Raw genomic sequence first — 24,392 nt, 5'->3', positions numbered from 1 at the left:
CAGGAAGTGGAGTACCACTATCACGCTTTTCACTACGAGGAAACGAGGCCCATCAGACACACAGCTGACGAGCATCAGAGCCAGAGCTTTGGTGTCTGAGTCAGGATTGAGCAGAGCCAGGGTCCTGCTGCCCATCTTCACAGCCCACACCCAGACCACTCACTCTCCTAGCCCTTCCGCTCCGCCTTGTGGCCTGTGCCATGCTGCTGTCTTCCCTCCCACATGCCTACTCATGCCGTTCTCCATGGTTGAGGTCCTGAGGTCCATCGGGGCCCAGCCTGGGAAGAGATGTGGTCAGAGATACCTCCTTCAGCTGCCTCTGCTGGCCCAGCCACAAGAGCTACCAGCTTGTGCTGCTGATAGCTTAGTTGACTTTTGTTAGCAGGGCAGGCAGGCCTTCTGCTGTTATCTCAAGCAATTACTGCATCTTATAAGACTGCTTATCATCACGTGTTAGATGATAAACCTTCATGGGCCAGAGCTGGGCCTTGTGGCCAGGAGCGCTCCCAAGGCCAGAGAGGCAGGCCCAGCAATGCTGTGCCTGGGGATGTGGACCTGAGTGTTTGTGGGGTTGCCCCATTATTCATCTCCAGGCACTGACAAATGATCCTGCCCCACACTGTCACTGCAGTGCCTCCATCCACCTTGTTATTCACTGTGCCGATTGTCCCAGGTTACCTCAGGTTCTCATTTATGCCTGGAGACCCGAGCCTGGCTTGGGAAAAATTTATGGCTAAAGTGTTGGAGGGATGGCCAAGCAGGGAAGAGCCTCAGCAGCCTAGGCAGTAGGGGTGTGTGGAAGGCTGGGTGGCTGGGACAAATCTAGGAGCCTATGGGAGCCATTCCCATTCAGACCACCACAGTGCCCAGCCTTGTAGCTAGAGTTTTCCTGCCTTGTTCACGGTCAGGACAAATCTTTGTCACCTGCCAGTCCCACAGCCGCTCAGACCCAACCAAGTAAACACAGAGACTTATATTGCTTATAAACTGTATGGCCGTGGCAGGCTTCTTGCTAACTGTTCTTTTGTCTTAAATTAACCCATTTTTATAAATCTATACCTTGCCACGTGGCTGGTGGCTTACCGGCATCTTTACATGCTGCTTGTCCTGGCGGTGGCTGCAGTGTCTCCCCTCCTTCTTCCTGTTTCCCCAATTCTCCTCTCTCTTTGTCCCGCCTATACTTCCTGCCTGGTCACTGGCCATCAGTGTTTTATTTATGTAGAGTGATATCCACAGCACAGCCTGGATGCTTCCAGGTGAGCCGAGGGAGCAGGGTTAGTGGATGGAGCCCAGCACCATGCCTGTGCTGTGCACACGTCACAGATTTACAAAAAGACAGGTTTTCCCAGAGCTGTCCTGCTATCTGTCATCTTCTATGGGGAGACTGGTCCTTTCCAGTTCTTCATAGAATCTACCAATTCTCTTTCCATGCTGTCTTTTTAAGTATTAACTATACCCTATGTGTTTAAGTCTTGAAAATTGATTTTAGAAATCCTTGGGTGGGGGAGGGTCTCAACCTGATGTTTATGTGTCTGAAAATTTTGTATAGAGGGGGTATGATGGGTGTGTGAGTTCATAGTGTGGGGGGGGGGCATGATAGGTGTGTGAGTCCATAGTGGTGAGGTGTGACTTGTGTGTGAGCCGGTAGTAGTTGGGGCTGGGTGTGAGTTCATAATGTGTGTGAGTTCATAGTGTTATATATGGGAGGCGATATGTATGTGCTGTGTGTGAGCACCACAGGTATGTATATGGCCTGTGCCGAGTATTCATGTGGTATCTAGAATATGACATGTATGTAGAATGTGTGCTGAGTATGTATGAGGTATGTGTGTAATGTGTGAGTAACTGTGTAACATGAGTGTGACATGCATGTGTGAGAACTGAACTGTGGTTTGTATATGGTGTATGTGATGTGCATGACACTGTGTATGGCATGTGTATGACTTGTGTATAAAAACCTGTGCTGTGGGTATTTGGTATGTGAGTGTGGTGTGTGTGATGTGCTCTGGGCCTGGACATGACATATATGTAACGCTTGTGTATATAAGGTCTGTGCTGTGCTGTATCTGTAGTCCCTGGCTGGCCCTCATGAGGCTGTGGCCATCCGGTTTGAATTCAGTGTGCCCTCCTGCTAGCGACAGACTCCAGGATTACAGCATGGCTGTTTGTTCGTTTCCTGCTGGGGTTTCTAAACCCTGAAGATCATTCCCATCTGAACAGGAACCCAGGGCAAATGAACCTGTGTTTATGAATCCTGAGATATGTGTGCCCTTGCACAGCCCAGCAGGCCTTGTGGCTTTGCTGTGGAGTTGCCCCAGGTCCTGCCTTTCTGGGTGTTCCCACGCAGGCCCTCGCTCTCTGTGTATACAGCCTCCCAGCTCTGAGCCTCTGCCTCTCGTGTGCCCGCCCACCGGGCACTCCTGGGTCCGAGGCTGACTTTCTGGCCCCTGCTCCTTTCTCGCTCTTGCTTTCTGCTCCGCATGTTGTGTTCCATGCTGTACCTCTGTGTGTGGGAAGCAGGAGGTTTCTGTCTGCAGCTCTCCGTCAGTTCACATACTGTAGTTCCAGAGGGGTAGCTGGCAGCCTGCAGCAAATTGTGACCGTGGACTTGGGTCACTCAGGAGTTGGCCTCTCCGTTGCTGGCTTACTCTGTTTTCCATGAAACCTTAGAGGGATCTTTTTAAAGTATCCTGGCTACTGATGTGGGGTCAGGTTGCTCGGCTAGCCTGGCCCATGCTTGCTTATCCCAGCTCTGCCTGCTGAGCTCAGACCAGCCTGTACAGAGCCTCACATTGCCTCCATGTAACAACTCTGGCTCAGTTCAAAGCATTTGATCCTTTGTCCTTACCCCTTAAAGATCAGAAACATGGCAACCTCTTCACACCCCTAGTGTCACCTCACTTTCCTTAGAACTTGGGGACCCTTGCACGTCTACAGCCCAGACTAGAAGCCTGCAGAAAACGTGGCTGGCCCACTTAATCTACTTATTATTACCTCTAAAGCATCCACGTGTCCTTGGATACTTCCATCTTCTAGCAGAAAAACGAAATGGCCAAGGGCCCGAGGGTGGTTCCGCAGTGGAGTGCTGGCCTAGCTTGTCTGAGGCTGGGTCTTGATTGGCTGCTTTTCCTAAGGCTGTGACAGAGCAGCCGACTGAAGTGGCTTACGGGAGGAAGACCTTGTCTTGGCTCATGGCTCACTGTCAGCCCAGTGTGGCAGAAAGGCTTGGCTACAAGAACGGCTCTGGCTGTGCCCAGGGAGAGGCAAGTGTGCTCCGCTCATCTCGGGGAGCAGCAGGTGGACTCAGAGTGGGTGGGTTCCCTGAGGGCCCTCCCCAGGTAGCTGTGTCCACCAGCAGGCCCCGTGTTCCAAAGGGCCCATAGCCTCCCAAAATGCCAGCAGCAGCTAGCCAGCAGGTGTCAGGCAGTCATTTGAAGCAGAACACGCCGATGTCCAGTGTGGAGAGCAGCAGGCTCATTTGGGGGTGGATTTCCTGCATGGGTGACTCTCCTCCCCGGAGCTCCTGCCTATGGGGATGTGGAACCATGCATAGAGCTGGAAAATGGCCCATGTCAGGCCGAGGCTTACAGGTGGAAACTACTGACTCTCCATTGCCTGTTAGCCGCTTCTACAAACCTGTAGAAGCCCTGTACTGAAGTTGCCTTTTTCTTCCACTGAAGCCAAGGATACAAGGAAGGTTGTCTCTACTGAGATTAGGCCCCAGGCAAAGGCGCCGAACCCACCCCAGGATCCATCCTGCTGGAATGTTTGCCACTGTATACGCCAGTGGCGTGGCTGTCCCTCTACCTGTCCTCTCTGAAGCCAGACAGTCTCCTAGCACCTGTGGTCATGCCCAGGTCACCTGTCCCCACGGCTGTGAACATGGCCATGTGGTCCCTGATGCTTTGTGAAAGAAGTATGTCTCCAAAGCTGAGGGAGCACTGGGCTCCATGGGGTGACTTGGAGGCTTCCTGTATAGAGAGGGAGCTGTTTGGGAGTCTGCCTGCCCGGGGTAGATGGGTAGATGGAGAATCCCAGGGGATGTGCCTGACTCAGGCTCAGCTCTCTGGCTTAGGCTGACTGCTCTCCTGGCCCACGTCTCCGTTGTGACGAGAGCGGCTAAGGAAGGTGTGGGTGTCTGTCCCTCCCCCGACCCCTCACCCACACAGCTCCTGAAATCCTGTGCTTTGAGGAAACATTTCACTTGTAAGATACCCAATTATCCTGGAAGGTTTGCAGGCAAGTCTGAAAGCCGATCGAATCCAGTGGAACCGTTTCTGCATAACAACTACTTAATACCCAATCATAACAATTATACATAATTTGTGTTTACAGTGCCTAGAAGATTAAACTCCTCCGCGCAGACACTTTCCAAAACAGGCCTAGAACGTGCAGGGCAGGCAGGGCTGCCAGTCAGCGGGCCTGTGGGCTGCCTTTGATACTCTGCAGATAGCAGTAGGCGGATATGACCACCTAGGCCTGCTTCTCAGAGCGGGGTTGAGCCAGGGCCCAGGAGGGAAAGTATGCTGGAGCCTCTGGGATGGAGTGAAGAGGGTTCCCACCACCACCCCCTTACCAGCTACATTCTGCAGAGCCTGGGCATGTTGTGTCCCAATGCTGAGGTCCAAGGCATACAGGAGGGTGGGGCCTGAGGCATTCTAAAGCTGTGGCCAGTGCAGCCTCCCTGAGGTTCAGCTTTCTTTCTTTAAGATTTATTTTTATCAGACCTGGTGGCTCATGCCTTTAATCCCAACACTCAGGCGGTAGGCAGTAGATAGATCTCTGGGAATTCAATTCAAGGCCAGCCTAGTCTAGAGTTCCAGGACAGCCAGAGGAGCTTCATAGTGGGGTATTATCAAAAGGGGGGTGTGTGATTTTTTTAAAGATCTGTTTATTTTTATTCTATGCATGTGAGTGTTTGGCCTGCCTGCATGTATGTATGCGCGCCACAAGCATGCCTGGTGCCCACTGAGGTCGGAAGGTGTCAGGTCTCCTGAAGCTGAAGTCGCAGGCAGCTGGAGCCTTCTGATGTGGATGCTGAGAACAAACTGCAGAACGGCAGCGATTTCTCTTAAATGCTGAGTGTCCCCAGCCCTGGCTTTCTTTTGTTTGGTTGCTTGTTTAGTTTTGGATTTTTAAAGACAGAATTTTGACATGTATCCCAAGCTTATCCTGAACTCATAGCAGTCTTCCTGCCTCAGTGTCCCAAGGGCTGGCATTACGGTGTGTGCCTTCTGATATCACCTCTCTGTTCTCAAGAGCTTCCTCTAAGCAGCGTAGGGGGCCCAGTGTGAGGGGATAGCTCGCTGCCCCTCCCGCAACACGCGTATTCTCAGTGCTGAGCCTTCTAGAAGGCTGGGCTACCCGCCGCTTCTCAGTCTCTCGGATTGCGCAATACTGTAATGATAGCCCACTCTCCCAAAGACATCCCTTGGCACTGGGGTCAGGGCCCATCTGTCCCTTCAGCCCTTGCTGATGGGCCTCCCTGCTTAAGGGGTGAGCCTGTCCCTGAGCCCAGCTAGCGTATGCTTTCTCAAGCAGGGAGACCTGGAGCCTGGCCCCAAGACCTGTCTCCTTGCCTAGCCCTCTCTTGGCAGCCCAGGGTAACGCACCAGTCACAGATTCTCAGGGAGACCCTCAGCCCTGTAGAACTGTGTCCCTCATGTCTCCCAAGGGTCAGGCCCCAGTGCTCTTCCTGCCTCCTGCTGTGCCCACCTTCTCTTTGGGCCACCCTCTGCCCTCCCTAGTTCTGTGGCCCCGGGGCTGGCCCCATGCTCACACTCACTGGGGAAGTCCGGCCTGCTCAGGGCTGTGGCAGAAGCAGGTCTGCATGGAGGACCTGCATTTGAAGATCAAGACCACCCAGACTTCAGTAGCACCCCACCATGTGTCTCTCTCCGCAGCCTGTTCCAGCACTACTGTTACTCTCGCGGCGGCATGCGCCATACCTCTTACACCTGTATCTGCTGCAGGTAAGTCTTGGGCCTCGTGGGAAGACAGGCAACAGGGAGCACTCCATCCTCCCAACCCCTAGCTCAGGGGCACTTGCTCACTCCTGGGCCCACACCAGTGCCTGGAAGTCACCTTGCCCTCTACTGCTTGGTCACATATGTGCACGGGTAGCTTAAGACAAACCGGCTAGCCTATAGGTAGCAAATAGGTCACTTGCTATGTGCAGTGGGGGTAAAACATGGATGGAGCTATGTCAGCACCGGGATCCAGTCCTTTTATGAGAGTCTGTGCCTGGTTGGGGGCAGACGTTGGGCTCTGTGTGGGTGTCTGTGTGGCACACTGAGGCTGTGCCGTCTGCACATGCCCGGGTATTCTCCTGCATACACACATGGTAGAACTAACCATGGCCATAGGGGTGGCCATTGGCTCTGACTGCATTTGTGTGGTCTCCAGGGCTGTGCACAGCTGTGTGAGTGGCTGGCTGCAGGTGTCATTCTGAGTGTGGCTGTATGAGCACATCACAGCTGCGGGTGGTCTCTTGTGTCTGGGCCTGACCCAAGCTAGCCTCCCAAGCTCCACCCCTCCAGCCTAGTCCCTGCTCAGCCTGGACAGAGGTGGGCAGCTCTCACTGATATGAGTGAGCGTCCTCACACGTGAATAATACATCCAAACACCTCTGTCCTTGGAAATGTTCTTCTCTGGTGGATAGAGAGAAAAATCATTATTTCTACTTTTATGATTCCTGAGACTCCCGAATGAGGCCATAAATATTACACCAGGTGGGGTTTTCCCCTTTGGACAGACTTGTAAGTTCTTCCTAACGGTGTTGCTCATTAGGGTGGCTCCATGGAACAGGGAACAAGGAGCCACGAGCTTCTCATCGCCCTAGTCCTGGATAGACTCCTAAGAGGCTCTTGAGACTGTAGGACCTTCCATGAAACCTCCCTTCCTTTAGCCCTTCTCCAGGCCCATGAGCCTCTGCTCTTGGAATATGCTGCCTCCATCCCCAGCCCAGAAGGCAGCTAGCTGTCAGACCCATCCCCAGCCCAGAAGGCAGCTAGCTGTCAGACCCAAGGAGCTGCTCCTAGCTCTGGGGCAGGCGGGGACGCCATGTTCCTCTGCTCCCAGCTGTGGGCCTGGCCCAGCCTCCAGGTCCTGCTGGATGACAGGAGGCTCTTAACTACCCTCTGTGGCTCTTCGCAGCGGTGAGAACGCGGCTGTGCTGCACTACGGCCATGCCGGGGCCCCCAATGACCGGACGATCAAGGATGGAGATATGTGGTAAGTGAGGCTGAGTGCCGTCACCCCACCGTGCACGTGAACAGCTGGGACAAAAGCAGACACCCCACTTCTGGGTCCCTGTCCGGAGAGGGTTGGCTAAGCAAAGCCCTGGGCCTGCTTTCAGCCCAGACTTCTCTGCTGTTGCTGTTAGCCTGCATGCTACCTTCTCCAGGCCTAAGGACATCGCCCAACAAGATTGCCTGTGGTTTCCTGTGGAGCTGGGAAGGGGCTTGGCTTGGGGGGTTGCTTTCTGACTCTCCGCAGCCTCTCCCATCCTGTCCTGTCCAACCGTTGGGCTCCCTGTGTTTGGAGCTCCCCACTCTGGAAACTGTTATCCTTGCCCACCAAGCAGCCATTGCTCCAGCTCTGCCAGACCCTCCGTTCCACACAAGGCTGTGGTGAGGCAAGTGCAGGCAGAGCGTGCTGGGCTGCCACGCTTGGGCTTAGAGGGGTCCGCACTCACTGATCCGGCTCTTCCTCAGTCACTCCATGGTCTCCAGGCCAGGGCAGGTTCAAGCCACACAGAGCCACCCTGCCTTGGCCTTCAGATGTGCTGTGGTCATCAGTTGACCAAAGGGTCCCTGCCCTGCCTGGGGTTTAGATGTCTGTTTTGTGTGAGGGTCTAGCTAGAGCTGGCCAAGAACTTAGAGCAGTCCTCCTGCCTCTGCCTCCCAGGTACTGGGGTTACAGGCGCAAACTGCCATGTCTGACTGGTTCTCAGCTGCTGTTCGGTCCATTGTTCAAAGCTGGGCCCCTAGGCAGTGCCACAGTGGAGCATGGCTGGGCCATCGACTGCCCTCGCGACCCCTGTGGCACTCATTCCCCGCCTTGGGTTCTTGTGATGGCTGCTCACGGGGTGGCTTTGGCCCCGCCCCAGGGGAGCCGACTCCCAAGAGTTCCCAGCCCATGTCCACTCGGGGGGAGCACACATGCATGGACAGACAGATAACCAGCTGCTGAGAAAGTCCTTTGAGTAGTCACTCCAAATAAGAGACAACCACTCAATCCCAGGAGTGGCCAGTCCACTCACCGGGGTCAGCCATTAGGTAAGACCTTCTGGCTCAAGCCGCTCAGCTTTTGGTAAGGAGAGCTTCTTCTGTCTGTGCCTCTGTTTACCCATCTGTGAGTGGAGATAACTGACCCACCTCCAGACTCCCCACAATAATGACAGAAAGGGCATATAGGGAACACAGGGGCTGAAAATGGCCTCTTCCGGGGCCAAGCTGATAAACCAGGTGGGAGCCAGCAAGAGATGAGGCAGAAGCCATTGCCACTCAGCCCACAACAGGAGCACAGGCTAGAGTGGCTGAGATTCAGCGGGTGCTGGGCTCACAAGTAGGTGTCACAGGGACTGGGGAGGGGGCGGCTGCCTCAGAGCTGGCTCAGCTGGAGGCAAGGAGAAGAACAGCCCTCCCTCCCCTCTAGGTCACGGTGGAGCCAGTGGCAGCAGGAGAGGCCAGCTGGTCTCTTCAGGCACTATGATGTCCCCAAGCTTGCCCCTCCCTGACGTCCCCTGCCCCTCACCCACAGCTCCTGGCACTCGCTCGTACTTAGGGCCTTCAGCGTGTTGGACAGACACTCTGCACTGACCCTGTTTTCACCTGTTGTTTTGAGACAGAGTCTTACTAAGTTTTCCAGGCAGGACTTGAAGTTTCAATCCTCCTGCCTCGGCCTCCAAGGAACACTTTGGCCTGTACCCAAAGGTCCCACTGCCCAAGAGCTTTCCGGATGATCTTTGGCTCTGGCCTATGCTGGTTAGGACTGGAGGGCAGGACAGGAATCCACTCCCCGGGCCAAGGCTGAGGCCAGCCACATCAGCAGGTCCCTGCCATCCTGGGGGGCTCTGGTTGGTTGGAGCCCCTAAGCCATGAGCTCCACTCCTCTTGAGTTCAGCACACCCCAGAGGAAGCAGCTGCTTCTTCACTGTCTACTTTACCTGTCCAAAAGGGAGTTCTTTCCCTGTGAGAAGGCCAGCCTTACCTGCAGTCCTGGGGATCCCAGAGATGGTTAGGGGCCAGCCAGGATACTTGTGTACCTTAGGCCTCTCTATGGCCCACCTGCTCTGACCTCAGGCCTCATAGGCAGCATGTGGCACCTGTGCCTCTGGATACAGCTGTGAACAGGAGTGAGCTGAGGAACTCCACGGATGTTTATGCCAAACTCAAATTGGTGATTTTGTTTTTCTAGTGCTAACTTTGAAATGTAGCCAGTAGAATCATTATGAGTTTATTATAGTCAATTTATTATGCAGCATTTAGAACATGTTTTGTTGATTACTGCTACTGCCAGATTGCTGGCGGCATTTATAATCCATTGTTTTATTGAAATTGATCTGCCAAGCACCTAGTGCGTTCGGTAAATAATAAATCACACTGTTATCCCAACATAAAGCCACAGTCCTTCATCATAAGGTAGGGGACCAGAATATGTGTATAGAGTGGAGTCTGTCCCGAAGCTGAATGCCTCCTGGGACAGGACGTGCGTCCCAGGCGAGCACAGGGGTGGGCTCTGGGCCCCACCTGCCATTGACATGAAAGATATTTTAACAGTCATAGGGCCATCTGGGGAGTCAGAGCTCATGCAGAGCAGTGAGGAGAGGAGGTGCTGAGTGACGGTCCCTTCGGGAGTGAGTAGACCCACACAAGTGCACCGGGAGCCGTGTTGTATGATCCTGGGCACAGAGCCCCCCGCCCCCCTCAGTGTGGAGTGGAACTGCCAAGCCAGAAAGGCTGGACTCCCCCTGCTGCTTTCTGTGTCTCTGAAGCACATTTTCCAGCCCTGGGCCAAGGCAGAGCACCAGTCAGGCCTACTTTAGTCAGACAACTTTTTTAAACAGTTGAACTAGGGTCTCACACTGTAGCCGGGCTGGCCTGGATGTATAGCAGTGCCCTTGGGTTCCCAGGCGCTCAGATTGCAGACAGGAACCACTGTTGCGGGCTCATGGAACCTCAGGTGGGGCTGGAAGTCAGCGAAGGCCGCTTCTAGCCACTGTGGGCCACAGTCCTCACCCATGAGGTCTTGATGCTGCGCAGGCTGCTCTGTGCTACACATCAAGTTTGTCAGCCAAGTACTGCAGGCCATCCCACATCCTAGCCAGCGGTTCCCAGGTCCCTTCCTGTTTCTCTGGGCCAGATCCCACGCCCAGCTGCTCTGTGTGGATCCCAGGGAAGGATGGTGACATGTGTGGCTTCAGATGTCTTGGCCTCTTTCAGTTCAGAGCCATGAGGCCTGTTCAGGGCCTGCGGCTGCTGAGCCTCTTGGAGTTTTCCTATTGGCTCCCAGAGCATCTTCCGGCTGTGTCCCTGGAGTGCCCCTGAACCCATTGGTCGGGTCACTGTCCTGCAGGAAACATCAGCTGCATTTTGTTCTCTTCTTCAAGGCAAGCAGGCAGGGCTTGGATGACAGGGCTTGCCAAGTATGGTGGTCTTGTTGATGCTTCCAGCGTGTTCGCATGAAGGGTGGTGTTGAACAAGGTCACTGGAGGCCTTCCTGAGTGGGAGGCCACAGAAGATGCTCTCCACTGCATCTAGCTCCAAGCAGGTGGCTGTGAACACATCTAGAGAAACAGGGAAGGAGCCAGGCCCCACCGGCTCTGGGTGAGGAGTGGTCCTCAGACACCCCTCTGAGCCATCGAAGCCCACAGACAGATAGGCTGCACCTGGACCAACAGGAAACCCACCATTCATCCTAAATCCATGGGAAGAGAGCATCCCAGGTTGAGTCACTCTGGTGAAAGACTCTCCACCCGAGCGGTCAAGTTCTCTGCTTCTCCCGACTCCTATGCAAGCTCTCCCCACACAGCAGAGCCTATGTCCTCCGTGGGGTGACACTCCTCCTCAGCTGCCTTCCACCCTCTAAGAACAAGAAGAGAAGCTAGGTGTCATGGCTCCTGTCCAAACACAGGTGCATGTGTGCCCCAGGTCTGGGACTCCCCAAGTGGTGGCTGAGAGATGGTGTGCACGGCTTTCCAGCACTGGCCAGAAGAGGGCAGTGTAGCCTCAGGACTCGGCCAGGCCTCTCTCTGGGTTGTGGTTTGCTGTGCTGTCCTGGGGTGTAGGAGGTGGGCCTGCAGCCCAGCTAGGGACAGGCCTGTCCTAACCTTGCACTCAGCATTTGCGAGTGCCCCCTCCCTCTCCATCCCTGCTGTGGCCTCCGGCCTCATCCGTCTCTCTGCTCTGATAATGGCCATGTAAGGAGGTCACCAAAACCCAGAAAAATGAGGGTGGTTTCATCCCAGAACAGTTAGTGCTTAAAGGGACCCAGAACTGTGCTGCTGTCCCTCTGGGTCACAGCTGGAGCCTGGGTGGCATCCAGGATGTCTAACATAGCTGTTGCCATCACAGGCATGCCAGCCTCACCCTGGGCTGCAGATACCAAGGGCTTTAGCAGCCCCTGCATCACTTGAGCCCTGCACTGGCATAAGATGACTGCGCCTGTTCTGGTTGTGTGTCTGGCTGCCAGCTGTGGCGCCAGCTGTGGCCCCAGGCAGGGTGAGTCGGGGCCTGAGGTTCTTCCTTGCTGCAGAAGGCCTGGAGGAAGGGCTGTGTGCCTGCGGCTCCACGCTCCTTGTTATCTGTGCTTAGTGTTCCAGTAGGCTTTGGAGGATGTCATCCACAGCTAGCTCCCTGCTGCTAGGCTCAACTCATATCCCTTCCCCAGCCCTGCTAGTTCTAAAGGATGCTTGGTAGCCACTAGGGGGCCCCACCCAGAGCATTTTACAGTGGAAGAGATGCCAGCCTTTGGGGCCAGAAAGCGCTCCTGCAAACACAGGCCCTGGCCAGCTGTCTGGCCAGCTGAGCCGGCCGAGGACTTCAATAGCCCCTTGCAGAAGACCGTTAGCCTCCTAACCAGGGCTCATATTTGCAGACAGGCCTCCGGCCATAAGCAGCTGCCTTCCCCACGTGCTTCTGTCCCTTCTGTTTAGCTTGTCACTGCTTTGTGGCCGCACCCACCCCATTGACGTCACAACCCATGGTTTAAAAAGCGCTAGTCTAGACAGCCTGGGTGCTCACAGACATCACAAGACACCAGTCACCAAAAAAAGTGAAATGAAGCATGTGCTGTCTGTGTGACGATGACCGCTGGCCTCCCCCCACCCACAGCAGCCACTGCCCTGGTGCCCAACCCTGAGCCCACAAGGCTGAGGCAGGCAGCAGCTGAGTGCCTGCCTCTGACCCAGGCCACAGTGTGGTGCTGTCCTTGGGGCTTGGCCTGGCACGAGTGTTCTGTGACATCTCGTAGAGGCAGTGCCAGTTCTGTGCAGACATAGGACCCCAGCATGGAACTATTCTCATTAGAGTGTGCATTGGAGATTTGTAGCTTTGGGCCTTGGGGGGCAGGGACCCGCTGCTGGCATGGGGGACCATCCCGGCCACCTTAGACCCTGAGGAGTCCCTGAGGATGGTTCTGCTGCTCTGGCCATCCCTGAGGACTGGCATGCACAGATCCTGGTGGGGGGCTGGGAGTCAGCAGCTGACCCGTGAACTGGAGAGGCAGATGCCCACTGTGGCCAACCTGGAGGCATGCGCTGGCGGAGACAACGTGACCAGCTACCTTCCTATTGTAACCCAGCAGAGTCTGGGGTAGATGAGCGTTTTCAGCTGTTCAGAACTCCCATCTCTCCCCCTCCAGCCTGGCATGCTGTGGAGTCTGTACAGAGCAGGCATGCTTAGCACACGTGCATGGAAGATGTCAGTCTTGGGTGAGAAGCGGCCGAGTGTGTGTTGCATACTCAGATTAAAATGAGGCTACAAGCTGAGTACAAAGTGGCCCTTGTATAAACATTGCAGCATTCCCTTGGAGGCCTTCTGCCTGTGGGCTGGCTTGTCCCTGCACAGGGCCTAAGGGAGTTGAGCAGGACCTGGAGAGGGTCTGGGTGGGCCAGTGGTGGCAGGTAGCCCAGGCCTGGAGCTGCCCCATGAAGAGCCAGAGGAAGACAGAACGTTCATCCCAGCCAGAACCACAGGCACAGGAACACATGTGGAGAGAGACGCCAGCACATTGCTTGGAGACATGTCATCTCCCAGATGTCTCAGATTATCACATAGACCCACTCGGCCAGTGATGGAGGTGTCCCTGCTGGATGTCCCTACACAGCCAGGAAGGGGAGATCTTGCATTCTCGATGGAGCCAAGAATGACCGAATGCTCCATCGTGGTTCTGCATGGGAAGGCCAGGCGCGGCAGACAGAAAACTGGAGGGCGATTTACAAAAGTGATAGCTTTCATCCCTGGATTCCAGACGGCTTGGATCGGAGTCACTTAAGCATGGAAAAGCAGAGGGAGGATTTAAAAACAATAAACAACAACAGCAAAGGGCAGAAAATATGGGGAACTGAGAACACAAAAATAGACTCAAGCCCGTGCCCAAGCGTCGCCGGGCAGGATGGGGCTGCCTGGCGGGCTGTATAACTTCCTTCTCCAGAAAGCGGCTGATTTTAACAAAAAGTAGAGTTGAAGTCTTTAGAAGCTGGAGGAGAGCGCCCGTCATGCCAGCTCTGTTTGGGGGAAAAGTTTGGAGAACTTGGTTCAGTCTGGTGTGCCCTCAAAGAATCTTGTTTTGTCCCATTCTAGATGATTCTAGCATTTTGTGTCATCTTGTGAGCTTCCTGGTTTTTAAAAATAGTTCGTTTCTGTTTTTCCTGTAGACTAGCACCAGTAGAATCTTCTCCCCGGGGCGACGGCAGGTCACCCTTTATGTGGCACCTCCAGGAATGAGTGTCTGCACACGCCTCACCCGTCCTGCCTACCCAGGCCATTTGTTCTCAGATGCGGCAGTCCACCAAACCACGGAGCATTGTCTCCCTGACTGAGTCCGGGAAGCCCAGCCACCCGAGGCTGGGACCCTGCGGCTCTGTTTCCACTGCTGCCCGCACTGGCCCCTAGACCCTCACACACCTTCAGCTCACAAGGGTCACCTTCCCATTAACATGTGGGAAAATGAGTCCCGAAGGCTGAGTGGCAGAGGCCGAGCAAGGGGACTGAAATGTTTGCCTCCCTCAGTTGAGGGCTTTTGCTGGGCCTGTGTGCACAGCCTCAGTCTCCCTGCCATCTCCGGCTTCAGTGTGCTTACCCTCTAGGCTGGGTCTGAGCACGCCCTACACAGGAGTAAACCTGCAGGCAGTTTCTGGCCCCAAGGGCCTCGGTGCCCTGGGGAGCAGATGCCTAGGTGTGTCTCCGGCCTCTTGTTTCATGACCCTCTTGTAACTTAGCTGGGTGGGTCCTCCTGAAGTGAGGCCCAGGTCCCTTGAGTCGGCTCCACACAGGGTCCCCCAGAGACTTTGACCCAAGCCGAAGTTCCCTGTCACGCTGGGGGCGGGGTGCCTCTGCCCACCCCCAGGAATCACCTGAGATGTTATCTGTGCTTCGCCTTTCGTACTGTTGACCCCGTTTATGATGTTTTGCAACCAGAAGAGTCAGGAGATTAAAAAGTGCCTCGTCGAGGACTTTGGATTCCAGCATGGTGTCCAGGCATCCTGAGCACTGGAGTTTTTCCTTTGAAATCAGATGCTGTGCAGTAGCCGGTACTGTCTAGCAAGCCATGTGGCCAGAATCCGTGCTCTACAGGCAGGCCTGGGCCCACCCTGCCCCCTTGCTCTGTCTCTCAACACTAGTGCACAGGCAACTTCTGGAATGTTTGTGGTTGCTTTTAGAGTAGGATTTGGGTGAGAGGCCCTCATAAAGGAAGCCACAGATATGCCCTGGGCTCAGACTGGCCAGCATGTGTCTGGCAGCAGATGGACATGGCCATCCCCCACCACACGAAGCAGAGCTGGCCTCCGTTGGTACAGGAAGACTGGCCCTTGGTCCTTCAGCAAGTTTGGTTGGGATTAATATCTTGGCCCAGGAACAGGCCCTTGCTTTATGTCTGTTGCAGGACCTCCTGGGGTGCTAAAATGGGGCACCCCCAGGGTTGGGAAGGGGTGGCCTGTATGTACACCCCTTGCCTTAGTCACACTCTGGCATTCTGAGGTGACCCCATAACACACCATGGGAGACTGATCCATGTCCCAAAAGCCAGGCCAGGCCCACAAGCCTTCTTCTTGCTCCATCCCAGATGGTGCACAGGGCAGAATTCTTACCTATCCCATTGTTGGGCACCATAGCCCATTATGTGGCTCTGCTCTCCCAGGCCATGACATGGTCTCCAGAGGGCTAGCTCCATGGTCCTGACTCGGCAGGCCCGGCTGTTTTCCACCATTGTCCAGCCTCCACTGGCTCAAGGCTGCTCCAGTCCTCTGCACCATCTCAGCCTGCACAGCCACCCACCTGGGGACCACATGGCAGCACCTCTATCCGTCCCCAGGAAAGCACTGTTAAATGGGCCACACACACTCTGATGTTTCCCTTCTCAGATGCTGGTGAGACATGTCTGCCCTACCTGAGCAGATGATACCAGACAACAGAGCAGCGTCTGAGGCACCAGCCACTTGCTGGTTCCTCCCAAGCACTGTGGGCCTGTTAGAAAGACCTGGTGCAGCTCAGTCCATGGGCAGATGTGGCCTAGGTGCAAGCAAGGCGGGCGTGGGGAGTCTCTTGACATGCTCGTATGGAAGGCGGTTGGCGTGTGGGTGTCTGGAGACCTAGCCCTCATCCTTCCATGGGTCCCTCCCACTGCTCTGAATGGGTCCCCACAGCTAAGGCTGCTAGGGCCAGTCTTCTTAGCCTTCCCTGGACGGGCTGAGCCAGCCCCCTCCTCCCACTGTCCTTCCCTCCCTCTTCCGGTCCATCTCTTCCTCCCATTTTTCCTTACCATTTTCTCTGGTTCTGGAGATTGAGACTAGGATCTCATGTGCGCAGGCCCGTGTGATCTACTAAGTGACGTCTCCAGTGCTCTTTCTACTCTTTTCTGGGATGGTCTCACAGTTTCCAGGCTGGCTTCGAACTTACTCTGTAGCCCAGGCGGATCTTAAAAACTGTTTTCCTGGAACTCGCTTTGAGATCCGCCTGCTCTGCCTCCTGAGTGCTGAGGTTAAAGGTGTGCTCCTCCACCACCCAGCTCGGGCTTAAAGTTTCTATCCTCCTGCCTCCACCTCCCAAGTCCCTGAGGTGACAGGCCTGCACCACCAGGCCTAGGTCCCTGCAACGCTCCCTTCTTTTGGAAGGGAACCTGCTACACCAGCCACACCTCCTGCCGCAGCCCGGCCCCAACAGAGAGAGGGAAGGGTGTGGACATCTGCCCACCTGCCTCACAACACCCTGTCCCCACAGCCTGTTTGACATGGGCGGAGAGTACTACTGCTTTGCTTCTGACATCACCTGCTCCTTCCCTGCCAATGGCAAGTTCACGGAGGACCAGAAGGCCATCTACGAGGCGGTGCTGAAGAGCCGCACAGCTGTCATGAGCACCATGAAGCCAGGTGAGGGACAAAGAGCGGGCCGCCGAGGACCTGCCTGGTGGGGGGGGGGGGGATACCGAGTGACAGACCCTGCAGTCTGTCTCCATTCACTCCACATGCTTGGCCAGTTAGATTCCAGGTGGTGTGAGGCCCCCAGAGCACCCTAAGGACACAGGGCTGACCACCAGTCAGGGACAGAGCCGGATCTGGAAGTCCAGCCCCTTGTGACCCCATGTCCCATCCAGTCCCATCTCCCTACACATCCCTCCACCCACACTGGTCACTGGGACTTGAACACGTCTCCTGTCCTGACCAAAACAGAATCCACTTGAGGAAGGTCCAGGCCAACTTTGCATACTGGCATCTGGTGGAACACCAGAGCAAGCTCTAACCTCTCTCAGAGGCCACGACCTTGAGTCATGAAGACCCCCTCGGGGTTGGTGTTTGTTTGTTTGTTTGTCTGTGCGTGGGGAGGCTGCACCCTGTAGGAGCTAAGCTGAATGACAGAAAGCCCCGGAGACTGCCAAGCATGACTTAGTCATCTGTTGTGGTCACTGTCCTGCTGCAGTGGTGGAACTGGGCCTGGTGTCCCCTCCATGCAGCCATCTGCCTCCCCCTTCACTGTTGGCCACCACCTGGGTAGCTCACACACACCTCCATACAACCTAGGAAACTGCCCAGAAACTGCCCCGTGACTTCCCACTGCATGACAGTCTCTGTAGGGGAGACAGTGAGACCAGCTTCACAGCCTTCCTTCCGGGACCTTCAGGTCCTCCTGTTACTAGTTCCCCGCTGGCCATACAACCCGATGAGTCTCCCCATCCACGGCACTGAGCCACAGCTCCGCCATTAGCTGTCTGCCTGCAACATGAGAGCCTCCCCTCGCAGCGTCAGGGAGCCTCGCAGCGTCAGGGAGCCCTGCCTTGTACAAGCACCTCTGCCTAAAGGGGAGCATGGAGGGGTATGTGCGGCTCTGCTGAATTCTCACCTTGAGCCCACCCTGTGGGTTTTGGGTTCTTTATATCCTGAACACAGCTTTCAGGTGCCAACCACACACACACACACACACACACACACACACACACACACACACACACCAGGCCCTCTGTGACACATGGCTACCTGTCTGCCACCTGGTGATCCACCCACACCACCCCAGTCCAGATGGCCTAACCCTGCTGGTGAGGACTCTGTTAGGTCATTGGGTGGTCACAGGCTCAGAGAGGTAGAATGGCCTGCCCTGGCTGTGCAGACTCCAGCCCATGAGGGCTGAAGTCAGAACTTGTGATGCTAGCTCAGAGTGTTGTCCTATCCCAAACCCTGCTTCTCTGCCCCCCCAAACCTCCCTCATCCCAAAGCAGCTGGCCCTATGGCAGCCCAGACCTTTCCTGGAACCCAGGCATCTCCCTGCACCACGTGGGGGCCACTGTGCAGAGAGCAACAACACAGTGGGGGTCCAAGGCATCCAGAATGCAAGTCTGGGCCCGACCCAGCAGTTTGCATGTACTCTAACCGGCCGGGGTAGCTCCCCATGCTACCAGAGTCCACTCGAGGGCAGACTCAGCCAGCGCTGGCATCCACACTCTTGTTAAGGGCAGGGGATTAGCAGCAGCCACCCAACTCTTCTATGACTGGAAGTGGTGAGTAAGTTTCAGGGGCTGTGGTGGGTCATGGGAGGCCTGACAACTGCATTTTTGAAGTATTTCTAAGGACTCTAGTGGCCAGATTTGCACATCTCCATGGTTCCTTGATTATAAAAAAAAAGAAAAGAAAAGAAAAGAAAGAAAGAAAAAAAAAGAAAGGGAAAAAGATGATCTTGGTCTCCAGAACTGTAAAAGCCCCAGGATGTGGCATGCTGCGGCCCCAGAACTGGCTGTTTCAGCATTTGACTAAATAGTCCCCCGTGGCCCCGTGGCCCCGTGGCCCCGTGGCCCGTTGTTGGAATGATTTACATTGTGATCTCAGGGCCCTGTTCAGCAGTGGAGGGACCTCAACATTTTCAACATTTTCAGAAGAGGCATGGTGAGAAGGCTCCCAGGCTAACCTAGGAGCTCCCACCAGAGGCCAGGGGCTGCAGGGGTGGGGGCTGCAGTAGGACACTAGAACCCAGCCCTACAGCTCCGTACCCCCACTCAGCATGCAGGACCAGAGCCTGACAGGAAGTCGGTGTGCCCACGAGGAAGACCCGGGAAATGGGAAAGGAAAGCCTCCCTATGGGCAGCAGTACCGACTGGTTCACTGGGCTGCGCAGGGCACAGCAAGCAGCCTAAAAACAACAGTACCTCTGAGCACTAGACAAGGCAGTGCCAGGCACGGGGAAGTCAGACCCACACAGGGCAGTGTGGCCCTCCAGTCCCTTTGAGTCAGAGGACACTGTAAGACCTGGGCTCTCAATATCTGTGATTGAGCCACTGGAGGGAGCTGGAGCTGGAGAGCATGTTTGCTGTGCCCCTTTTAAAACTGAAGTCAGCGGAGCGGCCACCTAAGGGGCACAGTGTTCTTCCTCTCTTTACACCACAGGCAAGCATTTCTGCTCCTTTTGAACATTGTGACATTTAAATGATCAGTATTTCTAAGTGTATAGTTTTGGCTGAGAAGGTGGGGTCTAGTGTTGTCTCCCATGATGTGTACTACTGCCACTCCACCAGGAAACTGGGCCACCTTCCCCGAGAACCCTCCACTGGTCACAGTCCCTGTGATAAGCTGAGGTCTCTGCCATCCAGCATCTGAGATGATGACCTCAGGCCATTCTCTGCAGACAGCTGTGTCTTTCCGTGGGTTGAGCTGGCGGTGGCCCTATCACGTTGGGTAGTATCTTCAAACCTCTCCAGGCGGCAGTGGAATGCAGGTGCTGGCCAGAAAAGGCTGTCCCCACTGGCCAAAGCAGAGCTCCAAGGCCAACCTCAGCCCAGCCACCCTCATGTGTCATGAGAAAGCAGCAGGCATCATGGGAGTGTGGAGTGAGCCCTGTGGACCCCCACCTCTGCACAAGGAAGAAGGGCCTGGGATTGTCTGCCACGTGCCACAGTGGAGGCTGGAGGAGGGGCTAGGCCTCAGAGAGGAGTGGATGCGAGGAGAGCAAACGGGAGAGGGCATCCTGCCTGTCAGCACGGCGGTGTCTCCATCTGCTCACCTGGGAGTGCCAGGCTTCCCTTCTTCCATGCTACCTGAGTCTTGGCCACTGCAAAGCTTGTTGGCACTGGACATCGCCACCACCATTAGCAGTTTGGCCAACACAGTAGCCCCCCTCAGCCCACTCCATTTGTCCAGAAAATGGCCAGGCTTACAAAGCTGCACCCCGCTTTGTACTCAGGGAGGCCTTTGGCTGGATGGCCACACCCACCTGGTCACCTTCCCTGGCTATGCGGACTACTTGGGGCAACCACTAGGCTGGAGCATCCAGACCCAGCTCCTCTGAGTCCACCCCTGCAGACTACATGGGGCAGAGCCTCCCTAAAGTCCACTCTTGTTAATGCTGGGCTCTTGTAGGCACAGACCTGGCCTAGGTGAGTCCATGCTGGTGGCTTGAAGAGTCCTTGTGGGAGGGTGGAACACAGCCCCGGCTGTTTTCAATAGAGTGTGACACTCTGAGGGTCCACTAGGGCAGAGCTGGAGTATTGTCTGGTTACACAGTGTAGGCTGGCCTCCAGGGTTCAGAGTCCTGTGCTCACTCAGAACTCAGCATGGGGACAGATCGCCTCACCATAGTGGTGAACTGGCAGTGGGAGCCAGCCCCCTGCCCATCTCAGTGGAATTGCCCCTGGTTTGTGGGTTTAGCTTCTGAGCCAAGACAAACGCCCTGCTGAGACTGCCTGGCTGCTTCCTGAGACCTTCCAAGGAAGAATAAATAAAGACAGGCAGGAAATCACACAACGACGCCCAGGGGAAAGGCAGGAACGAGAATGGTCAGAACACACATGGACCAGCAGCTGCAGCCCCAGGGGATTGAAGAATGCAGGCCTTGGCTCCTTGTCCTGGGCCAAAAGGAGCAGCAGCCTCTGTCACTCAGAGAGCAAGGGTGGCGGTCAGCTTTGCCAGGGAGGTCACTGGAGAGGATGCAGGAGTATGGGCAGGCTGTTCTAGCACCTGGGAGAACACTGCCCATCGGTGCTGGCTGGGTGGAGTCCAAGTTCCGAGTGGCTTTGGTGTCTCAGGGCCAATGCCCACACTATACAGACTGCCCACTTTGGGATTAAAGGCGTGTGCCACCACACCCAGCTGGGTCTTGAAGTTTCAATCCTGCCAGGGCTCATTGGTTCAGTCACCTCCCGGGACCCACCATTTCTTCTTATCCTGCCCAGCCACAATCTGCCCTCACAGCACACACCTTGAGCTGCTGGTGATGAAGGCTGCTGTGGCCCTAACTATGAGAGCCAGCCCTGCTCCTCCCCTGGCTCTGCTCCTGCTTCAGGCCCCTGCAGTTTGAGTTGGGTATGTGTTGGGACAGAGGCAGGGCTAGCTGTCAGTGACCAGCAGTACTCCTGTTCGAAGAGTGAGCCTGAGAGGAACATAGGTGATGACCAGGTGGAGTAGGAGGAACACAGGTCAGCGTCACACACTGACTTCATCCGTCCTCTGTTGACCTGGGGCGCGGGGTCACCTTTCCTGGCTCTCTCCTACCCTGACAGGCAGGCAGGCAGGGGAGGATGAAGTTGCTAGATTTCCTATTGACCCTTGTCCTTAGAGATGGTGAGGAATATGGGGGTTGTGCCATCAATGGTACAGGGACCTCATGTCACCTCGTGTGGTGCCCTTTGCAGGAGCCAGACCTGGGAGGGCTATCTTGGGTCCAGTGTTCACCACTCACACTGGTTGCAGGATGAGGGCAAGCTCCCTGTTCTCTCTGCCCAGCTCCAAGCATTTGCGTGGGTGCTCCCAGAGTGCAGAGGGAAGAGCTTCAGGAAGTGTGCACACGACGGCTCCGCCTCCGCTTCATCAGCAGCATCACGGCGCCTGCAGCCTGGACACATGCTGCTTCCTGCCCCTCTGAAGGGTGAATGAGTCCCCAGGGTCCCAAGTAGATACTGCAGGGTGGGCTGGGCTAGAGGCCCTGGGCCTGATGCCAGCTTGGCCTGCCATGCAGCTAGCTCACTGCAGCTCCCAGGGCCTGCCCTGAGACCTGGGCTTTATGCCTTTGCTCCCACACCCCACAGGCCTGGCTCCCACATCAACCATCCCGTGAGGGCCATTGTCCACATATGAAGTGAGCTCTTTGTCTGACCAAGTACCCTGGGGGTAGGTAAGGGGGATCTGCTGCCTTCCTGGCTTGGCTGGGGAGCCCCCCAGGGCTGTCACAGTCTGGGCAGGAAGCCTGGGGCTGTGATGGATGCTGCTGAAGCTCTAAGAGGCCTCCCTGGCTCCCACAGCAGCAGGCTCCAGGCCCACTGGAGTGCTAGTAAGGGAGGCCAGGTGGAGCAGGGGCCAGCAGAAACCCATCCTGGAGCCTGGGCATGGGAACTGGCACCTCTCGGAGCTCCTTAAGTAGGTGCTTAGCTCTAGGATACTCTTCCCATCCTGGGCTCTGAATTCAGAGTGGGGTGCAGGTCACGCATGAATCCAGGACTCTGGATTTCTAGTACTAGCTGCTGCAGAGCCATAGGGAAGGCTAGCACTTTGCTTACTCCTCACACTTAGCAAGTGCCAGGCACCGAGCCAGGCTAGAACCCTACCCTATGCCACTCTGCTGGGCTGTCATGGATTGGCTCTGGTAGGCCAGGAAGGGGCAACCAGAGAGGACTTCCTGGAGGAAGTCCCTCAGGGGCCCAAGATGAAGAGGAATAGGGAGAAGCATCTTGGCCCCAGGGAGCTGCAGGTGGGAAGCACACAGGGAGATAGGTGAGACCACAGGAGGGGTATGGCCTCGTCAGCTGACACCCTGGTCAAGCTGACCCCCCCCCCAGGAGTGGGGAGATGCTGCTACCATGGCCCACCAGTCTCCCTGATGCCTCTGAGCAATATCCAGGGGTTCTGTCGAAGGAGAGTGGGTAGGGATCCAGGGATAATGCTATTTCCAGAAAGCCAGGGTAAGAGTTAGCCACATGAATGGGATGAGGTAGGAGAGCAAGGCAACATTCATCCAATCCATATAGAGTACTTTATGTCTAGTATGGGACTGCTGGGGATCCAGGGATGTCTCCCAGCCCAGGACTGGTTTGTGCCCAGCCTCACCCTTGCCAGAGGAGGGCAACCTTCACATACTTCAGGGGCCCGCTCCAGCCACAGGGGTTGTAACCACCATCCATGCCAGATGCTGAGGCCAAGTCACTGGAGGTTTAGTCACCGTCACAACCTAACCACACACAGGCAGAAAGAAAGCCGCACTTAGAGCCAAGAGAGCTGTGTCTGGCAAGGAGGATGGAGGCAGGACAGGGGCTCGGGCCCTATGTTGGGCTGGGTGCCAGTATCCCACCCCTAGGAGCCACCATGAAGCATGGGGTCTACCTGATGCCCTTTCTCAGTCGAGGCCCAGCCGTGCCTGTGGGTCCACCACTGAAATCAGCCTGCAAGCGAGGCTGGAGCCAGCCACTCCTGGGGCAAAGGAAGGGAAAGCAGCCTTCTCTAAGCTCCCTGGGCTGGGCTGGCCGGAAGCTGAGTGAGCACAGCTCTTTGGACACTTGTAGAATCTGAACTCAGAGCACAGAGACCTGGGGGAGCACATGCTCTGCAAAGCCAAGTCTTGGGGTGTCATGGGGGACACCACTATTCTGGTGGAGATACATGAGAAGCAATTAAGCTGCTGTGTCAGGGAGTGTACAAGGAGCAGCAGTGAGGAGGGTGTCTTTAGGGGGGGCAACATTGATGCTGGGACGCCACCCACCACCCAACAAGGCTAGCTTAACCAAGGCCCAGGCCCCAGTGTAACGGGGGAAGACCTTGTGTGCTTCTAGAGCAGAAGGTAACCTGGTCTCTGGAGGTCCCCAGGCTTGGCCACTTGGCTCTTAGGGAAGAACAGCAGCCAGAGTGGGGTAGACTTGACTCACACAGCTAGAGCACTGTGGCCAGAGTCCTGAAACCAGGCTCTGGCTGGTCGTAGATGATAGATCATTAGTGGCTGGTGCTGGACATGCCAGACTAGGCCTCTTCCTGGGCCAGCGTTGGGGCTCTTGGACAGGGACAGACAGCACCTGTAGATCAGGGACTTAGGACAGCTTGCTCAGGTCACAGCATGTGAGTGACAGCAGAGGCTCCACCTGCCCGGCCTCCACTTCTGAAATGCCAACCATTCACAAATACAGACTGGGTTGGAGGGCCCCAGATAATGAGGCAGCAATAACCAGAAGCTCCCAGGCTTGCCCACTAGCAGATTCTAGACTAGGAAGGCTGGCTCCACCTCAGAGCCAAACTTCGTCCACCTCTCCACACATACAACTTGGGCCATGGGTCACAGCACCCTGAACCAGCCTTGCAGCCTCACCCCCTCTGCAAGACCCTGTCCTGCCAGCCTTCTGTCAGCCATGGAGCTTCTGGGCCTGGCCCTTTCCGGTTCATTATCCTGTAGATAGTGGTTCTCAACCTTCCTAACACTGCGACCCTTTAACACAGTTCCTCATGCTGTGGTGACCCCCAACCATCACATTATTTCGTTGCTACTTCATAACTGTAATTTTGCTACTGTTATGAACCGTAATGTAAATATCTGATGAAACCCCTGTGAAAGGGTTGACCCCCAGGGGGGTTGTGGCCTACAGGCTGAGAACCACTGCTGTAGAACCTTGAATTATGTAGGGTTCCCCACCATCCCCTCTTACGGCATTGTTCATCAAGGGGTAGGGTGATGTGGTGGCAGGGAGGCCTTTGGGGGTTGACATTCCACTCATAGGAC

General features: G+C 55.6%; 1 protein-coding gene across 1 annotated transcript in view; it reads left to right on the top strand.

Moving 5' to 3' along the window:
* The window catches only part of Pepd (peptidase D), a 135,839-nt gene that overhangs the window by 106,405 nt on the left and 5,042 nt on the right, over nucleotides 1-24,392 (top strand). Inside the window, exons 10-12 of the mRNA XM_028877780.2 lie at nucleotides 5,904-5,972; nucleotides 7,156-7,233; nucleotides 16,443-16,591. Of these exons, the coding sequence (XP_028733613.1) occupies nucleotides 5,904-5,972; nucleotides 7,156-7,233; nucleotides 16,443-16,591 (296 nt within the window). The remainder of the gene's footprint in view (nucleotides 1-5,903; nucleotides 5,973-7,155; nucleotides 7,234-16,442; nucleotides 16,592-24,392) is intronic.

This window comes from Peromyscus leucopus, chromosome 1 (genome assembly GCF_004664715.2).
Source record: "Peromyscus leucopus breed LL Stock chromosome 1, UCI_PerLeu_2.1, whole genome shotgun sequence".
Lineage (NCBI taxonomy): Eukaryota > Metazoa > Chordata > Mammalia > Rodentia > Cricetidae > Peromyscus > Peromyscus leucopus.
The sequence above is the reverse complement of the archived record's forward strand: the minus strand, read 5'-3'. Positions and strand labels throughout refer to the sequence as shown.